At 45.7% G+C, this 20,696-nt stretch overlaps 1 protein-coding gene and 1 long non-coding RNA gene across 4 annotated transcripts; one reads left to right on the top strand and one right to left on the bottom strand.

Annotated features, from left to right (window-relative positions):
* Nucleotides 1-1,043: 1,043 nt before the first annotated feature.
* Nucleotides 1,044-4,865, top strand: LOC123111742 (uncharacterized). 3 transcript variants are annotated; one of them, XR_006454697.1, is made up of 4 exons: nt 1,044-1,492; nt 1,572-2,522; nt 2,651-4,157; nt 4,376-4,865. It is a non-coding gene; the product is annotated as an uncharacterized lncRNA (long non-coding RNA). The 3 variants fall into 3 exon arrangements; XR_006454698.1 differs by having other exon boundaries at nt 1,572-2,774; nt 3,391-4,157; XR_006454695.1 differs by having other exon boundaries at nt 1,572-4,157.
* Nucleotides 4,866-9,240: 4,375 nt separating this feature from the next.
* LOC123111741 (sodium/potassium/calcium exchanger 1) lies at nt 9,241-10,156 on the bottom strand. The gene has a single exon (XM_044532592.1). It carries the CDS (start codon nt 10,057-10,059, stop codon nt 9,544-9,546), a length of 516 nt encoding a protein of 171 aa, XP_044388527.1. The 5' UTR covers nt 10,060-10,156; the 3' UTR covers nt 9,241-9,543.
* Between the last annotated feature and the right edge of the window lie 10,540 nt (nt 10,157-20,696).

Genomic DNA, 20,696 nt, shown 5'->3' with positions numbered 1-20,696 from the left:
CCAGACAAAGTTTACATTTTTTATAGTGCAAATGCTGCCCCCTAAGCACAAATCCTAGGCCAAATTGGCACATGTATTTGCAAAACAGTATGTACATACTAGCCATAAACCTAAAGTCTGGCCGAAAAAGATTCTAAACAAGAACCCTAGGTTCTTGCCTAAATCCCCAACTTCACCCAAAACCCTAGGCTACAATCGACTACCCAATAACCAGTATGACGTCGCGGGAAGCACTACAACCACAAACTACCAACCAATGGGGCTGAAACGAACTCAGAACTGGGCGATCCAACGGGGAGGAGAACACCGACCGAGAGGTTTGACATCGAGCGAGCACAGAGAGGAGGAACATAGCAGAGAGGAGGAATAGAGCAGAGAGGACTAACCATAATCCAGAGGGTTGACAGCGAACGGCTGAACTTGGTGCGCGGTAGGCGGCGGCGGCACACTACCGGTGAAGTCCGGCGACGAGGACATGGCTCACGCGAGCGCAGCCAGCACGGCCTGTCGGCCGGTCACAGACAGGGGGGAGAGACCCAATAAATTCAGGTGAAAAGTGCAGTGTAGTGCGGGTTAATAATTGCTAAGTACAGGGGGCTAAATGCAAAGTGTGCTGGGCTGACCGGTTGTGCTGACTAGGCACCACTTGTCGTGCTAGGATTGGCTAGGACTAGATTTGCACATTGGGTGCAAATTGTGGGACTCAATAGTTGGCTTTTGCAAGTTTGGGACCAAATCGTCACATTCAGGACAAGTTGTAAGACTCCTGATGCTATTACATCAACTAGTAAGTACTACCATGTGAGTTCCTGTCAAATCACCCTTACTACATCACATGCGGAACTACAGAGACAAGGGAATTAACTCAGCAGAGTTTTATCATGCTATTAAACCCAATAAGGGTCGCGCGAGTGGAGCCTCCTCGCGCAATCCACCTATTAGTTTTACTGTGTCGAGGTTGAAAGAAAATACGTATTGGCTAGGAAAAAAACATGGCCCACCGCTTGCTCCAAACAGGACAAAGAGATAAGAAGAGAAAGTCCCCTCAAGCCCCATCACTTATCGTATCTCTCCCAAAAAAATCGCATCGCACGCAACCTCCCGTTCCTCTTTTTCTCTTCCCCGGGCTGTGCGGCTACGGTTTCCGCCGCCGCCGCCTCGCCCCTATCGGCCCGTCCCATCTCCTCCGGCACCGACCACTGGCGAACGCGCCCTCTTGAGTACAGCTTCTCCCCCAAACCTTCAGATCTTCGTGTTCCCCCAGGCGGTCATGGTGGTTGCAGAGGAGGGGGGGTTGCATCGAGGTGCTGACAGATGCTCGGCACCTTCGTGATGTGGAGATGGCGCTGCCGACTTCCCACCAGCTTCCTCTGGCGAGGGAGATGGCTCGGCCAAGCCATGGCCCTAGCGCTGCAGATTTCGGCGGCCACGAGATTGTACACCACCCATGGTAGCGACCAGCTTTGCTTTGTGCTGTGAATGACAGCTACGGGTATGCTAATCCACCGCACCCCTCTCCCCCCTCTCTACTTCTGTAATTTGTTTTGATTTTCATGATTTGGTTGTTACAGGTTCCATCATATGTTCAGCTAGAATGGATTTGTAATGAATGGATGTTGCAGCTTGTACTACGGATGCTTGGAATCTTTACATAAGTTTGATGAACCTGCCGATTTGGATGGTTATTGGTCTCCTACATATGTTACCTGAAGATGTCTAAAGCTTCCTTAAGAAATGTGATTCTGCTCTTAGTCAATAGCAGGATGACTAGACACATACTCATATCCGCTCGTTGGTAAGTCCCCAATCTATTTGATCTCGAAAAATTCTGTCTTTGGTTACCTAGAAGGCGTTCGATGAAAGGGAGATAATCTATGTAATTTGCTTCTTGGTAAACACACTCCTTTTATTATAATAGGTGTCTGCATCCGGACTTTGTTGAATACGATGCCATGTTCCTAGACAGCAAAAGTTCTGAACCAACAACCACTATACAAGTTGCTTCTTTTGTCCCTCCTCTCTACCCAAGAGCCTGACAGTCTAGACATCCCCATCTTCAGCAACATTGATGCGTTTGTAAACTTTTCCCTCTAATTAATGAGCCATACTGCCATAGCACTTAAGGTTGTAATATAAATAAGTAGGTTGAATCAAACATCGATGAAAACACAACAAGGATCAAGAAAATATAACTGAACAAAAGAAACGTTGAATAAAATCGGGCATCATCATGTGAGTCATGGAGCATGGCAAAAAGTCGAGGCCAACGAATATTGAGCAGCAATTAGGTTACAATATGTTCTTGCAGGTCCTAATTGATTGCAACTTTCGTTATCAAAGAATGTCTTTGAATACTACATTTGGTCATGAGCTTGTTCATTAGGTAATGAAGTTTATTTAGTAGATTATGTCGATATTTTTTGGATGATCGTCATCGGGACAGATCTTGTCGTCGCCTCGCCACCCTCGCCATCAGGATTGTATTAATGACACAAGATTCTGGCCCTGGTGTCTTCTGTTAGGTGAAAACAATTATTGGACTCTTATGTTATCGTGCAATGAATATCCCTTTTGACACTCTTGTAAGTAGAAATGGTTGCAGAATTTTGATTCAAGCTAATCGAATGTTCATTATTTTGTGTCAATACAGTACAATAGAGAGTTATCCAATTGGTGGATCCACGACATGTATGGGAGCAAGGGAACCGGAGGTGCTAGATGCAGGCACTAATTGTATTTAGAGTTCGGCTGCAACAATCAAGTCGTTTAGGATGGTACTAATGTGTTGATTATTTTCGATGCCATCAACATCAGCTACAATCTTGGACTAGAGGATACCATGAATAGATCTTAGTCAAATAATCTATGAGTGACTTCTACTGTTAACTTGATTTTTTGGTTCATAAAATAGGATCAGTCAAGTTAAGCATCAATTTGTTTCAGGGTTAGTCTCTATTCTTATCCCATGTTAAGAGAAAATCTGTACTATGAATTAAGTGACATCATGAAATAATCTGGATCAAGATAAGAAAGAAGAATTACATGTTTATTAAAGCATGGGGGATCATAAGTACAAAATTAGTAAATGAATGATGGCCTGCACATGTGGGTTATATTGTAATCGATTCCAGTGTGTGACACAACAACCAAGAGCAGTCTATTTTATCATTCTAATACAGTACCACTTACACAAGTATAGTAGCATGTTCGTATCAGAACCTAAGAGTGTTAAAAACATCAGGAGAAGATGGCAATTATGAACATTAGAGAGGAATAAATGTGATCACATATACTATACAGGGCCTTCTGTACATGCATGTTAGCTGCAGAAGCACATTCTTGCATGTTGAAAATTCTCTTTATTAGAGTATACTGGCATGAATATGACAGTGCAGTGCAAGACGACACTGATCGACTGTGGTGGGCGAGTCAACGGGAGGTGACAATGATGACTGATATGGTTACCGGCAGATAAAAGGTAAGTGACACTGTTGTTTGGTCCCTCTCCTCTCCTGATATGATTCATGCACTATTTGGTGTTTGCCTTGCTTGCTTGTCGTGGAAATTTGCTTGTTGGATAGACAAAATACTGTGTACATGTCATCTTAATAATCATGGGTATGTATTTATATAAACAATCAACTGCAATTGGTTTGGTTCCTTTGAAAAGGACTGAAAATATCTTGCTAGAGGTGGACTATCAATCTTTACAGTTAGAGCAATGACATCAGGGACACACAGGCAGTTGTGAAGCATCTGGCGGATCAGCCGGTGAACATGAGGAGCAAAGACGGCATATCCTGCGTCGTCGTAAACATCCGCTGCTAGCAGAGCTTCAGCCTATGAATAGGACGAGCAAAGATGACATCTCCGTCATCGTAAACTTCCAGTGCTAGCCCCTAAAGTGCACAATTGCTTCTATGTCTTCCGCTGTTCTTCGTAGGATATAGTGTTTAATTTGGGAATAATCCACCACCCAAGGGGATCAAGGTTTCTAAAATATTGTTGTTTGTTCAAAGGTTTTTTTTTATAAATTATCAATTGTAAGTTCTATTGCAAATTTCTTACTTATATGTGCATGTTTGCCGGCAATTTGAGAAAAGGGGGCTGGAAGGGCCGCTGGCACTGCACAACTAACATTCAGGCGTCGTCACAAGGTATTGTGTAACTTCATATATGATTATATATGATCTGGACAATTTTTTACCTACAGACTAAGTGATTGAAAATTTCTATGTTATGTTACAAAATTTTACTTACGTTAAGCACTTTCAAATTTCAGTGTTGTGCTAACATTTTCTACTTTTGTAATAGACCAGTTTTTGCCTTCTATAATCTGTTCATAATCAAATTATTTTCCTGTGAAAATCTTCAGGCTGGAGAGGTCCTATGCATCGCTGCTGCTATTCATGTCACTGGAAAGCTGAAAACTGCCAAGTTTGATTGTTCTCACCGTGGGAAGGCTAGCAGGACAAATATATTGCATCATGTGAAGAAGCAAACAAAGCAGCAACAAGGTTCTAGAAGCCCGGTGTAGAGGCAGATGATGGCGATGGTCGTGAAGACGATCAGGCTCAGCCATCCGCCATGAACATATGCCCAAGAACAAACAAACAATTAATCAAGTGAATGCATCAAAATGTGTAGATACAGGTGACAAGTGCTTGAACTACTAGCTAGCATTGGGCTGTATATATAGATAGAATATTTCTTGCGCGGTTTTATTTATCTTTTGTGTCTGGTCACCCCGTAATATTATGATTCTGATGTGAATCTGTGGTTCAAATAGATAGGCGGGGACACCAAATACTCATTGCGGCACTACTCGACTGGCTCTGGTTAATGCAATATGCTTTTATTCAATATATATTTGTTGCAAGCGTGCGTGGTGAAAGGAGGCATGCCGGGAAACGTGGAGGACTGCCATCCCTCCATGAAACAAGTTCACAATAAAAAGCAAGCGGGAGTACGACGAATGATGTATGGACTAGGTGAAGGGATGATGTATGAAACATATGCGGGGAGGGACTCAAGACCAGGCGAAGCACACACACCGCCGCCTCCGATCTTTCTACCATTTGCAATGGCGCGGTCCAATGAGAGGTGTGATATGCATTTGGATTGACAACGTCTAGGCGCATTGTCATCATATGCACTGCTCGACTACTGGTCGCGGGGGTGGAAAGGAAGAATTGCATGGGGACATGAGTTAGGCTATATGTGTGTGTGATTTTATATTTCCCCGTTGCAACGCACGGCATGTTTGCTAGTATATAGTAATCTGGATAATTTAAATTTATTGGAGCATAAGTATATTAATAATTAATATTTATTACTTTATATATAATTCTGATGTTCAAGAGTAAGTAGTTGTCAATTTACAATTGGGAAAAAACAAATAAATATTTATTAATTCTCTGTTGCCATGACCTCATAGTTATGGTAGTTAGCATAGTGACTTTGACACTTTTTAGATACACACCAACCTTCAGTTCACACAATTGCATCAGCCTATTGTGTTTGAAGTTTGCTTACATGATAACAGATGTTGAATTTTCCTGTTGCATTTTCCTTTGATTTATCATCTATCTTTTTTATATTTGCATGGGATGGATTTTAACTTCACTCTTGCTAAATCCCTCTATGGAAGTTTGTTTGAGTTGCTTGTACAACAAATCAACAAGTCCCTTTTAGTTGGCAAGCGACGAGCTGGAAGGTCAATCAGTTTCCCCTTACATCCGTGAAGGGCTGCGGCGGACTTGCTCCAAGCGCCGCCTCCATCCTTACACCATCTTAGTCACATGCAGTGGCCGACTTATCTCGGCGCGGTGGGAGTGACTGTTCAAGGAGTTTGAGGCTGAGGATGACAAGGCACCTAAGTAGCACGATGACGGTACAAAAAGTCACACGTTTGGCCACCAACAACGCGAAAGCCGGCGGCTCCGGCGCGGGGGTCATCGACCTTAATCGGTGTCCTGTCTTTTCTTTGGTTTTCAGTTGTTTATTATGATTGGTGTCCTGTTTTTTCTTTGGTAAATTGCATTCAGATGTCAACGAACATGTTGGTATCCATTTGCTGATCCATGTTGGAGATGCAATCTCATTGTATTTGAGTCTCATTTATTTGGCTCTTCCAAAATTTATAGTGCAACTTCTTGTAACATGCCATTTTCATGTGTTACCAAGATTACAAAAAACTAACTGGAATGGGCGGCTGCCAACCTGGCACCGCCCCAGCTTCGTTTCAGGAGGCGCCACGAGGTGGCACCCCAACCCCTAGTACTTTGATCAAGCCTGGTGGTGGACTGGATCCAATCTTGGGAGCGCTCCTTGTAGTTGTAGGGTTACCTTATCACCACCATACACTGGCATAATTATCACATGCAGTGTAGAGATCATCTTTCCAGGATGCAGAATCATTCATAAGCATGCTGTTGCCCATGGCACTAAAGAATATTTATTATATACTTTTTCTTCATCGCCTGCCTTTTGTGCTGGCCATGGCATTGCATTCTCTCTGCAGGCTCTCGAGTGTCGTGGAGATGTCTGCTCCCTCCTTGTCACCGACTCACCGTCAAGAATGGAGCACGAAAAACATGCCTGCAAGGAAAAGCTTCAGGAGATGCGTACCAAAATTTTGCACCGCAAACTGTGCAACATTTCCCTACCAGATTTTCGACCTGTCTATTATCTTTGTTCACATGTCCTTGCAGATTGAGATGACAAGACCACCCCACATCAGACAAACCTTCATGACAAGGATGTCTACAAAGTCGCAACTTTTGCAGGATGGCAAGACACTGCATTTCCTTCTCCGGTTCTCCACCACCCGTGAGTGACAATGTTATCCACACTGGCCATGAACAGACCATACTCACTCCAGTGCATGTAAATAAACACAGTAAAATCTTGAGAAGCAGAGATTCAAATCCCTAATGGCGATGAAAATGTCTTGTGTGCATAACAGAGAGGAATCCAACAGGTACGGGCAGCACATAGGCCGGTATGTACCTCACCCTGTAGCAGGAGCATCAGCCAAAACTGATTGCAGTTGAACACCTGGAAAGCAAGGACAATAATGCAGCCTACACACCGGCACAACTTAAGCTGGGCTTCTTGGCCTCATTAGTAGGCAGTACCACCCGTGATCCCTGTGAATGATGCTCCAGGCTAGGCCTGCGGTGGACATGGTGCACAGATTGATCAAAGCAGCTACAGTGATGTACTGATGTCTGCCTCATTTCTCTGCACAGTCCTAGCTCCACTATCTTCTGATAAGCACCTGAGAGGCGAGAGCAATGTTTTTGGGCATTTCTGATGCAAGAAAGATCAACGAGCAACTTCTTGCGCTTGTAAGCCTGCCAACAAGGTAGAGATTCTGTTTGTAGTCTCGGTGGTTTCTACAGTAGCATCTAACAAAATCCAAATTAGGGGCGTCGGTTCTCCCCGTGACTGCAGTGGATACTGTCCACGGGATGGTCTGTGCAATGAGGCAAAAGCTTCACTTCACATGGTCTAATTATACGTTGTCGATAAACTGGAGGCTAATAGGTGTGAAATGTTCCAGCAGGCCAGCACCCCTTGCATGGCGCTCTCAAAGTTTCAGTTCATGGAACAAGAAAATCCCCAGTAACCAATTAGCTCATCTTAAGCACCTTACCCATATCCACAATCCACATATCAACTCGTGTTAAGCACCTAATATCCATATCCACAATCCACATAGCAGCAGTGCTGCTATGTGGAAAGTGAGTGGCTCTGTGAGACTGTGACAGCCACATACATCCATTTCAGGTGAGAACAGATTTGATCTTATCCAATTTTACTTTATCAGTAAGATAAGAAACACATTATAAGCATGGTATGAAGAATATACAGTGTTTTGTACGACCAGATGAATTAATACTACACACAAAAAAATTGGAGCCATCAGGATATCCACAATTAAACATTCTTCTACAGGGTGCTTACAGAGGGGCAGTATAACCACATCATCATGTACCCAAGTAAGAAGCATAGGTGTTTCAGTAGTTGTATTTTCTATTAGTAGAGCAGGTAGTTATACACCCAAATACCTGTTAAACACTAGTGCTCACAAGCGTCGATGCTACAAAATTAATAACTTAGCAGCTGTCCTAGATGGCAAGGAAAGATAGGTATCTTTTGTTAAGCACCACCCCAAATATAAATGGATCGCTCATTCCCATTTAATGAGAGTTGGTAGCCAGTAATCAGGCCAAAGACTTAACTTGGAAGTTGGAACACTGAGGCACATGGAAATGCGGAGCTGATAAACCTCATAAACAGGACTAGATGGACAACTGATATATGATTATATCTCAAACATATTAACAATTGCAAATAATGGTAGTTCTGTGAATCTCTGACCCAATCAAAATTTATCTATCGATTTTTGAGAAACAGGCTATCCTTTTTGCAGTAACCCTACCAGGAAGGGTGACTGGCCAATCAAAAGCGCTAGTTGCAAAAAGAAATCTATGTCAAGCAGATTGTTAGATGACTCATGACTTAGCTGAAATCATTTATCATTACTTGAACCATTGAGTTCATCTTGTTGTAGAAAGACGATTAAGCATGGAAGCTACCTGAAGGGCTGCAAAAATATAGGCACAACAATGAAATGAAATGACTCAGTGACTATCTTCGACCATGTTATAGTTATACGATGAAAAATCATTCAAGCTATTTAACTAGTTACTCAGCTATATGTATGTACTCATACATACTTTCAATGCTTCCATTCACTTTGACACGACAATTGTCTGCTAGGCTGGGCTATCAGCACACTAACCAGTCTAAACTGCTATTTCCACACACCAAAAAAAAGTCTAACCTGCTAGTGACCTTAGCACATCCAATTATTTTACAGAAAAGCTTTCACTAAATTCCCTCACGAGAGTGGCACTGTGTACTGCAGTGGTGTTAGTTTATCAGTAATCCAACTTCAGTTCCAGTTGAAAAAGTACAAATCATGTTCATGATCAATAAAAAGTCTGCTCTGTTCTATTTATTTTTACGAGTGATGCCTTGTATTATTTTCCCACTCCATAAATTTATCGAGGAAGGTTTCTGCACCAAACATTTCTCTGTTGAAAGATTTGATGCCATGTCAGATCCAGGTGTTTCTTCTAACATTTCTCTGTTTGCAAGCCCTACTAAGACACATTATATATCAGACACAATCACATTTGCATCATTTCCCCTTACGACAACCAATAATGTCAGGTGCATTCGCAGCTTGTCACTAACTTTGAACAATCGAACGGGAAAACGACAACAATCATCAGCAGTGCACTAAATCGAATACCATTGATGCTAACTAGCTTGCCACTAGAGACTAACATACTGTCATCTGATCTTAAAATCAACCACCACATTAGTAATGATCTTAAAATTAAACACTACATCTGAGATAAATTCACTCTTGCCTTGCTCATAGGGAGATTCACTACATTACAAGTCAAACAAACAAGAAAGTACTAGGGAAATATCTTATCAGGCTAAAGGAAAAGCTCACAAAGCTCACGCGAAATCTTCCAGCAAGATGGCCTTCTCCACCGTCTCCTCCTCCTCCTCCTCCTCCTTCCGGCGCTCTCCTTCTCTGGTTCCCTTGCCGCAACGCTTCTCCTGCCCCAGCTCTTCTCCGACCACAACAACCCTATCTTCCTCGTCTCCGCGCCCGACGACTACCACCTCGTCGCTGCCTCCTCCGCCACCGCCGCCGACGACCACGACCTCGTCGGCGCCGCCCTCGCTGCCGCCCCCTGCGCCAACAAGGGCGTCGGGAATGGCCCCTCGGGTGGGTCCCGCGTCCTCCACGCAGCCTCCACGAGGCGCGAGGGGGTCATCTCCCTCGTCCTCGTCCTCGTCGTCGGAGAGGGAGAGGTGGGGGAGGCGGGAGGAGACGGCCAACGCCGCAAGGGAGAAAGCCTCGGCGATGGATTCCGGCGGGAGCGCGCAGTCCTCCAGGCCCGCATCCTCCAGCCGCGGCGGCCGGATGGGGTCACCGGCGGCGATGTGCCTGCCTTCCTCGGCCATTTTTGGTGCACAGCACGTGCGCTGGCTTGGAGGACTCCAGAAGTCGCTGCGCTGGGCTAGGCGGCTTAGCCAGTCTGAGGCTGAATGTGGGCTTAGCCTGTTGGACGCCCGCGTGCTTCCAATAATTGAGCTTTCGCTGAAGGCCGCGCAAATGGGCCGGCCCACTCAAAGGCGTCCGATGTAAAATTTCACTAAAAATAAATGCGGGCGCGTGGAGTCGAAATACACACCTCACGCTACAAAGGGATGACGGCAGCCAGTCCAGCTGACAATGTGCTTGGCTAACACGCAGACCTAACTGTTGAACATGTGTACATATACGTAGGTTTGGGTCCTGTATGTAATACCTGTAGTATCTGTCTCCCTTTGTATGTACGTATATCTTAGGAGACAAAATATCGGTCACATCCCTTGTACCTATATATATATGTGCCTAGTGCACGATCAATCAATTATCGATGCACCAAATTATTCTCTACATGGTATCTATCGCAAGTCGATCTTCCGGCTTCCGCTAACCCTAGCCGCCGCCACGGGCCGCCGCCTCCACCTCTCCTCCCTGCGCGCCCTCCCTCCACCGCGCGCCTCCCTCCCCACGCCGCGCCGCCTCTCTCCGCCGCGCCGCCTTCCTCCCGCCGCCAAATCATTCTCTACACTAACTTCTAAGAGCATTTGCAGTACATGATGTAAACTGGGAGATGTAAAAACGAGTGTTGTGTCATTTACATTATCAACAAGTGCTTTTTACATGTAAACTCCTTGGCTCCATCCGGATGCAAACAGCCCCGAGTCATCCGCCTCCAATGTGCGACACGCGTCATGTGGGCTCCCCGCACGCGTAGCATCCTCTGATCCTTATACCAAACAACACAAGTTTCCTGGTTCTCTACTGTTAGGTTAATCCAAACAAGTTTGAATTTGGCTAGAAGTGTGCTAGTTATGTCCAGTTATGACTAGTAGTGTGATCAGCGTTGCCGGTAATTAGATTAGGAAAGCAAAGTTGATTTAGGTGTCATGTACGACTACTAGTCCTAGTTCAGATAGGTATGCTAGGTTAGTTTTGGTTGTGTCCGTGTAGGACTAGGGGTCATACAGGTAAGTATAGGGTCAGGTTGTCTGGTTGGTCATGGTCTTGTGTATATATACACAGCCCTGGCCTTGCGTTTTGTAACACAGAGAAAATCAGAAAATAGAAATAAAGAGGAAAACAAAGGGCATGATACGGGCCCTAGGCTATCAGTTTTTCGTGCGTGTGTGTTCGTGTGATTTGATGTGATTGACCTGGGGGTGAATTTCCAACAATTGGTATCAGAGCAAGGTTCGAGTGAAGCTGCGCTTGCCCCAGGGTGGCGACCTGTTGGGGAACGTAGTAATTTCAAAAAAAATTCCTACGTACACGCAAAATCATGATGATTGGCATAGCAACAAGAGGGGAGAGTGTTGTCCACGTACCCTCGTAGACCGTAAGCGGAAGTGTTATGACAACGCGGTTGATGTAGTCGTACGTCTTCACGATCCGACCGATCCAAGTACCGAACGTACGGTACCTCCGAGTTCAGCACACGTTCAGCTCGATGACGATCCCCGGGCTCCGATCCAGCAAAGCTTCGGGGATGAGTTCCGTCAGCACGACGGCGTGGTCACGATGATGATGCTCTACCGACGCAGGGCTTCGCCTAAACTCCGCGACGATATGACCGAGGTGGAATATGGTGGAAGGGGGCACCGCACACGGCTAAGGAACGATCCGTAGATCAACTTGTGTGTCTATGGGGTGCCCCCTGCCCCCGTATATAAAGGAGCCAGGGGGGAGGAGGCGGCCGGCCAAGGAGGGCGCGCCAAGGGCGGAGTCCTACTCCCACCGGGAGTAGGACTCCCTTCTTTCCTAGTTGGAATAGGAGAAGGGGGGAAACAGGAGGAAGAGGGGAAGGAAAGGGGGGGGGGGGCGCCGCCCCCCTTCCCTTGTCCTATTCGGACTAGGAAGGGGAGGGGTGCGCGGCCCCCTCCTGCCTCCTTCCCTCTTCTCCCTCGAGGCCCATGTAGGCCCAATAACCCCCCCCCCCCCGGGGGGGGGGGGGTTCCGGTAACCTCCCGGTACTCCGGTAAAATGCCGATTTCACCCGGAACGATTCCGATGTCCAAATATAGGCTTCCAATATATCAATCTTTATGTCTCGACCATTTCTAGACTCCTCGTTACGTCCGTGATCACATCCGGGACTCCGAACAAACTTTGGTACATCAAAACATATAAACTCATAATAAAACTGTCATCGTAACGTTAAGCGTGCGGACCCTACGGGTTCGAGAACTATGTAGACATGACCTAGAACTATTCTCGGTCAATAACCAATAGCGGAACCTGGATGCCCATATTGGTTCCTACATATTCTACGAAGATCTTTATCGGTCAAACCGCATAACAACATACGTTGTTCCCTTTGTCATCGGTATGTTACTTGCCCGAGATTTGATCGTCGGTATCCAATACCTAGTTCAATCTCGTTACCGGCAAGTCTCTTTACTCGTTCCGTAATGCATCATCCCGTAACCAACTCATTTGGTCACATTGCTTGCAAGGCTTATAATGATGTGCATTACCGAGAGGGCCCAGAGATACCTCTCCGACAATCAGAGTGACAAAACCTAATCTCGAAATACGCCAACTCAACATGTACCTTCGGAGACACCTGTAGTACTCCTTTATAATCACCCAGTTACGTTGTGACGTTTGGTAGTACCCAAAGTGTTCCTCCGGTAAACGGGAGTTGCATAATTCTCATAGTTACAGGAACATGTATAAGTCATGAAGAAAGCAATAGCAATATACTAAACGATCAAGTGCTAGGCTAACGGAATGGGTCATGTCAATCACATCATTCTCCTAATGATGTGATCCCATTAATCAAATGACAACACATGTCTATGATTAGGAAACATAACCATCTTTGATTAATGAGCTAGTCAAGTAGAGGCATACTAGTGACTATATGTTTGTCTATGTATTCACACATGTATCATGTTTCCAGTTAATACAATTCTAGCATGAATAATAAACATTTATCATGATATGAGGAAATAAATAATAACTTTATTATTGCCTCTAGGGCATATTTCCTTCAGTCTCCCACTTGCACTAGAGTCAATAATCTAGATTACATAGTAATGATTCTAACACCCATGAAGTCTTGGTGCTGATCATGTTTTGCTCGTGAGAGTGGCTTAGTCAACGGGTCTGCAACATTCAGATCCATATGTATCTTGCAAATCTCTATGTCTCCCACTTGGACTTGGTCCCGAATGGAATTGAAGCGTCTCTTGATGTGCTTGGTCCTCTTGTGAAATCTGGATTCCTTTGCCAAGGCAATTGCACCAGTATTGTCACAGAAGATTTTCATTGGTCCCGATGCACTAGGTATGACACCTAGATCGGAAATGAACTCCTTCATCCAGACTCCTTCATTTGCTGCTTCTGAAGCAGCTATGTACTCCGCTTCACATGTAGATCCCGCCACGACGCTTTGTTTAGAACTGCACCAACTTACAGCTCCACCGTTTAATAAAAACACGTATCCGGTTTGCGATTTAGAATCGTCCGGATCAGTGTCAAAGCTTGCATCGATGTAACCATTTACGACTAGCTCTTTGTCACCTCCATATACGAGAAACATATCCTTAGTCCTTTTCAGGTATTTCAGGATGTTCTTGACCGTTGTCCAGTGATCCACTCCTGGATTACTTTGGTACCTTCCTGCCAAGCTTATTGCTAAGCATACGTCAGGTCTGGTACACATCATTGCATACATGATAGAGCCTATGGCTGAAGCATAGGGAACATCTTTCATTTTCTCTCTATCTTCTGCTGTGGTCGGGCATTGAGTTTGACTCAACTTCACACCTTGTAGTACGGGCAAGAACCCTTTCTTTGCCTGATCCATTTTGAACTTTTTCAAAATTTTATCAAGGTATGTGCTTTGTGAAAGTCCTATTAAGCGTCTTGATCTATCTCTATAGATCTTGATGCCCAATATGTAAGCAGCTTCACTGAGGTCTTTCATTGAAAAACTTTTATTCAAGTATCCTTTTATGCTATCCAGAAATTCTATATCATTTCCAATTAATAATATGTCATCTACATATAATATCAGAAATGCTACAGAGCTCCCACTCACTTTCTTATAAATACAGGCTTCTCCAAAAGTCTGTATAAAACCATATGCTTTGATCACACTATCAAAGCATTTATTCCAACTCCGAGATGCTTGCACCAGTCCATAAATGGAACGCTGGAGCTTGCACACTTTGTTAGCACCTTTTGGATCAACAAAACCTTCTGGCTGCATCATATACAACTCTTCTTCCAGAAATCCATTCAAGAATGCAGTTTTGACATCCATTTGCCAAATTTCATAATCATGAAATGCAGCAATAGCTAACATGATTCGGACAGACTTAAGCATCGCTACGGGTGAGAAAGTCTCATCGTAGTCAACTGTGACGCCCCTGATTCAATCGTACACTAATCATGCACGCAAATGTGTACGATCAAGATCAGGGACTCACGGGAAGATATCACAACACAACTCTACAAATAAAATAGTCATACAAGCATCATAATACAAGCCAGGGGCCTCGAGGGCTCGAATACAAGTGCTCGATCATAGACGAGTCAGCGGAAACAACAATATCTGAGTATAGACATAAGTTAAACAAGTTTGCCTTAAGAAGGCTAGCACAAACTGGGATATAGATCGAAAGAGGTGCAGGCCTCCTGCCTGGGATCCTCCTAACTACTCCTGGTCGTCGTCAGCGGGCTGCACGTAGTAGTAGGCACCTCCAGTGTAGTAGGAATCATCGTCGACAGTGGCGTCTGGCTCCAGGGCTCCAGCATCTGGCTGCGACAACCAGGTAGAAGGGAAAGGGGAAAAGAGGGAGAAAAGCAACCGTGAGTACTCATCCAAAGTACTCGCAAGCAAGGAGCTACACTACATATGCATGGGTATATGTGTAGGGAGGCCATATCAGCGGACTGAACTGCAGAATGCCAGAATAAAAGGGGGATAGCTAATCCTGTCGAAGACTACGCTTCTGGTCACCTGTCTTGCAACAGGTAGAAGAGAGTAGACTGAAGACCTCCAAGTAGCATCTCCAAGTAGCATATCCAGGTAGCATCTCCAAGCGCATCTCCAGTCGCATCGCATAGCATAATCCTACCCGGCGATCCTCTCCTCGTCGCCCTGCGGAAAAGCGATCACCGGGTTGTCTGTGGAACTTGGAAGAGTGTGTTTTATTAAGTATCCGGTTCTAGTTGTCATAAGGTCAAGGTACAACTCCAAGTCGTCCTGTTACCGAAGATCACGGCTATTCGAATAGATTAACTTCCCTGCAGGGGTGCACCACATAACCCAACACGCTTGATCCCATTTGGCCGGACACACTTTCCTGGGTCATGCCCGGCCGCGGAAGATCAACACGTCGCAGCCCCACCTAGGCAAAACAGAGAGGCCAGCACGCCGGTCTAAACCTAAGCGCACAGGGGTCTGGGCCCATCGCCCATAGCACACCTGCACGTTGCGTGGGCGGCCGGAAGCAGAACTAGCCCCCTTAATACAAGAGCAGGCTTACGTTCCAATCCGGCGCGCGCCGCTCCGTCGCTGACGTCTGAAGTGCTTCGGCTGATACCACGACGTCGGGATACCCATAACTACTCCCACGTAGACGGTTAGTGCGTATAGGCTCGTAGCCGACTCAGATCAAATACCAAGATCTCGTTAAGCGTGTTAAGTATCCGCGAACGCCGAACAGGGCCAGGCCCACCTGTCTCCTAGGTGGTCTCAACCTGCCCTGCCGCTCCGCCACAAAGTAACCGTCGGGGACCGTCGGGAACCCAGGCCCACCTCTACTGGGATGGAGCCACCTGTCCTTTCAGCCCCCTCGTCAGAATCACTTGCGGGTACTCAATGAGCTGACCCGACTTTAGTCACCATCTGTATAGTATGTATGTATGTATAGTATATACCCGTGATCACCTCCCAAGTGATCACGGCCCGATAGTATAGCAAGGCAGACTGACAAGAATGTAGGGCCAATGATGATAAACTAGCATCCTATACTAAGCATTTAGGATTGCAGGTAAGGTATCAACAGATGTAGCAGCAATGACAGGCTATGCATCAGAATAGGATTAACGGAAAGCAGTAACATGCTACACTACTCTAATGCAAGCAGTATAGAGAAGAGTAGGGGATATCTGGTGATCAAAGGGGGGGCTTGCCTGGTTGCTCAGACAAGGAGGGGGGGTCGTCGGTGACGTAGTCATACTCGGTGGCATCAGCGTCGGTCTCGGAGTCTTCCGGAGAGAAGAGGGGGAAGAAATAATGAATACCGAGCAAACAAAGCATCACAAAATATAACAAGGCAATACGCGGTGTTCGGTGTGCCCTAACGCGGTAGTAGGTGATACCGGTGAAGGGGGGAAAACATTCGGAAAAGTATTCCCGGTGTTTCGTGTTTCTGACAGATGAACCGGAGGGGGAAAGTTGCGGGTTTGATATGTTAGGGGTGTGTGGTGGACGAACGGGCTGCGTATCCGGGTTCGTCTCGTCATTCTGAGCAACTTTCATGTAGAAAGTATTTTCATCCGACTTACGGATTAAAAGATATGATTTTCTAAAGATTTTATTAATTTCTGGAATTTAATTAATTATTTATCCCAACATTATCCAGAATAGTAAATGATGACGTCATCATGATGTCAGCATGACATCATCAGTCAATAGAGGTGTTGACTGGTCAACTGACGTGTGGGTCCCAGCTATCATTGACTAACTAAACAGAATTAATTAGTTTTAACTAGTGATTAGGTTAATCTAAACAGTATTAATTAACTTAACTTAATTAATTAATTAATTAACATTTATATTTCTTCTTATTATTAATTATATTTTTTTTACTCTTTAAAAGAAACATTCTAAGGGGCATGGTCCCCATTCGTGATAGACACAGAGGGCCCTAGCGGGTTAGCGGGCAGGGGCGTGCGGGTGGCTGCCGTCGCCCGTGCTGAGGCCGAGCCCAACCGGGGGGGGGGACAAGGCAAGGCCGCGGCCGGAGCGGGACTGAGCGGGCGTGGCCGGCGTGGGCGACAACCGGCGACTGCGTATGGCAGCAGCGAAGGAAGGGAGTGGAGCGGGGCCCAACGCCTCGGAGGCGGGTGCAGATGGTCGCGGTGGCCGACGGGGTGGCCGCGGGCGTGAGGCGCGGCGCAGCCTAGCGCGGAGCGCGCCGGGGCGGACAACGGCGCGGACCACAGGCGAGGCTAGCGCGCGGGTGCACGCGTGCTCACCGCGAGCACGAGCACCGGGCGGCGCGTGCACGACCCCAGGACGGCGCGAGCAGCAGAGAGGAAAGGAGGCCGGGGGCCTCACCGCGGATCCGTAGGGTCAAGGGCAGCATGGCTCGGGGAGGAGTCGGGGAAGCGAGATCCGGCGACGGCGAGGTAGCTTCGGGCGGCGTCGGGCGATGGCGGTGTGGCGCCGGTGATGTGGTGGTGGTTGGCCACGGCGTCAGGGCGACCGGGGCGCGTCGGGGGCGGCTACGGTGGTCGGGGCACGGGGATCGGGCGCAGGGAGCTCTTCTCCCTGGCACGATGTGTGTGTGTGTGTGTGCGCGCCGTGAGGTGGAGGGGATCGAGGGGAGAGATGGGGTTCGAGGGAGTGGGGAATGGGGAGGGACCGCTAGGGTTTCGGGACAGTGGGGGTTAAGGGGAGTCGGGCGAGGCCGGATGGGCCAGGTGGCGGCCGGCTGGGCATGGCCCAGTTGGGCCAAGAGGTCCAGTGGGGGGGGGTTCTCTTTTATTTTAGTTTAGTTTTTTTTTGTTAGTTTGTTTTTCTAATTTTTCTGTTTTATTAAGTTTCGGTGTTTATGAAAAACCCAAGTTGTACCTAAAATATTTTTAATACTTATGCCACTACCACAATTAACTTGGCATCTAATATAAAATCATTTGTAATTGTTTATTATTTTATAATCATTTAACTAATTGTTTTTGCTACTATTTTATTCATTTTGAGTATTTACATATTTTATACAAGTGTGGTTTCTCCACCTTTATTATTTTGAATTTATCTATCCCAGCTTGAACATTTTAGCTTTAATGTTTGAAAACTTTTATTGTTTGATCGATTTAGGATTTAAATTTGAAACGGTTTCGAATTAACCCGAGATTAATTACAGTGACAGAGGTGATGTGTCATCATTAGTAGGGGATTACTGTAGTCTAATTATCCGGGCGTCACAATTCTCCTCCACTACAAGAAATCTCGTCCCGAGATTTAAGAGGGGAGTAAGGGGGGAAGGTTTGGTAACGCATATAGCGGGTCTTCTCATCCTGGCTTGCTCTTCTCGAAGAGGTCAATCCAATATATTGATGCCTTCATACTTCTGCTTCAGGTCAAAATGATGAAGTCGCCATCCTTTCTTCGGTATCTTCATCGGACTTACGAAAAGGATATGGGGGGAAGACTCGGGAAGGGCGGGCCTTACCAGGTTGACTATCTGGTACATAACTCAGGGAATGGGGTAGGAAGTAACTCTCGAATTGAACTTAAGAAAATATCGAGAGTAAGTAAGAAGGTACCATGAGAAGTTTCAAATGGATAGGCCATTGTTCGATTTCTGAAACAACATGCGAAAGGGGTCCAGAGCAATGAGATTGAGTATTGCGTCTGCTACCAAAATAGATCACTTAGGACGGTGGCCCGTGAATTACATACGAGGCCGCACGCGAGGAACAACCTTGGGAAGAGGGGGTGCAGGAGAGTCAGGTTTCGATCCTGTGGAACTGTGGGTTATGGGCCCACCATGTGGTTGAAAGTAGGAAGGGGGCCGACATTTTGCACGGTCATGATAGTAAGGCGTGTCAAAGGGTAGCCTGTCAGATATGTCGGCAACAACATCGATACCAAGGGCGAGGGACGAAGAGAACCATTTCCTGCTCGTTGAACGAGGCGGACCAATAGGCAAAGTTCTCGTCCATCGGTGGCTACCGGAATGTCATCAACAATAGTAACAGGGTTACACCAGACAAGATGGTACACCGAGGTGATTACATGAGCAGGGATATTACTGCTTATATTATATAGATCACAAGAAGGTTTAAACAAACCAATGGAAAGGAAATATGGTTATCAAATTACACAAAACAAAGACAAGGAAAATGTGTTTAATCACATATTTCAGGGGTATATCCTTCCCAAGGACAAGCAGAGCATGATATCCATGGCAGGATATAATGTAGAAAAACTCTTTAGGTAGGGGAGAGAATTTTCATGACACTACCCATACAACGGTGTTTGGATAATTGAGCAGGAAACTTTTAGCCTTGGGCTCCAAATGTTCTTGTTGTAAATCGGAGTATCGCAAACAAGCTTTTGAGATAGCATTGACATGGTCATCAGGTGAAGATCAGACTTTGGATACTCGAAGGATCCATCAGGAATAGCTTGTAGAATAAGTCTTACAATTTCCTCATGGAAGAATGGATAGCATTGCTAAAAGGAAAATTATAACAATAGGTCCTCCGGTCAGGTGTGCTAGGCATGACATCACCTTATCGGGTCATCAAAGGGCCAACAACATAACTCTTGGAAAGTTGTCCCAACCATCATATCTGACCGAGATTCAGATCCGATTGGTGTAATGATACCTCAGACTCAGGATGTCCGAGAATAAAAGGCGCAACACAAATAGACGAAATGACATTTCAGGATTCTCAGGAAATGAACTACGGGAGCGGGTTCTTGAAGCAACAATCCATCCTTAAACCAAGGAGGGGATGAGAAGGTGGCTGATGGGCTCAGCGACAACTCATCGAGAATTCCAAGCGGATGGCTTTCCACAATAAGGTGAACAAGAAGATGACACTTGTCAATTCAAATGATATAATGTTGTATGCCCGAGGAAAGACATACACAATTAAACATTGGTTGAAGGGTGCGCCCGAAGTACGGGTTGGGTTGCACGACCAATGTTAGAATGGTGATTCAATTAGCGAAGGACTTAGAATGAACTATCGCCCATTCACTTCAAAGCAATAGGGTTGTTAGAAGTTTTGAATTCACACGCCATCGCTCCATTGTCGGTATTCCGGTTGAAAACAATACGGGGACCAAGGAATGAACGAAGATGGCAAGAAGTATTATGATATCAAGAATTATTAAGAGGTGGTGAAATTCTCACCACATTCTTGACAAAAAGAGATGGTAATACTTCCGAGGTAAGGAAGATCAACTGCTGGGTAGCAGTGATCTCAAGGTTTACACAAAACACGAACAAGTTGTGTTGAACGGAAGGCAATAAAGTGGTCGATGAGAACAGGAATCATCGAGGGGCAAGGATGGTATTACCCATCATGAATTCAATTGAATTCCTGGAAGAGCTCGGAATGATGATGATGATCACGACACATTTGTCGAGAGATTTCACGAAGATGTAATCGATCGACGATGACATCAAGTCAAACAATGATGAAGTGAAAGGTTATTGGAACCAAGGGTACGACACAAACTCGAAACCAAGCTTATTGTTCAAGGCGAAATGATATGACGATGAGGATCGACGTAAGGTTAGTTCATCGTCGA

Source organism: Triticum aestivum, chromosome 5B (assembly GCF_018294505.1).
Source record: "Triticum aestivum cultivar Chinese Spring chromosome 5B, IWGSC CS RefSeq v2.1, whole genome shotgun sequence".
In the NCBI taxonomy this organism is placed as follows: domain Eukaryota; kingdom Viridiplantae; phylum Streptophyta; class Magnoliopsida; order Poales; family Poaceae; genus Triticum; species Triticum aestivum.
This window is presented reverse-complemented; position numbering and strand designations above follow the sequence as displayed.

Coding starts and splice junctions, on each gene's coding strand:
- LOC123111741 (XM_044532592.1), bottom strand. CDS start 10,059: ATGGCCGAGGAAGGCAGGCACATCGCCGCCGGTGACCCCATCCGGCCG.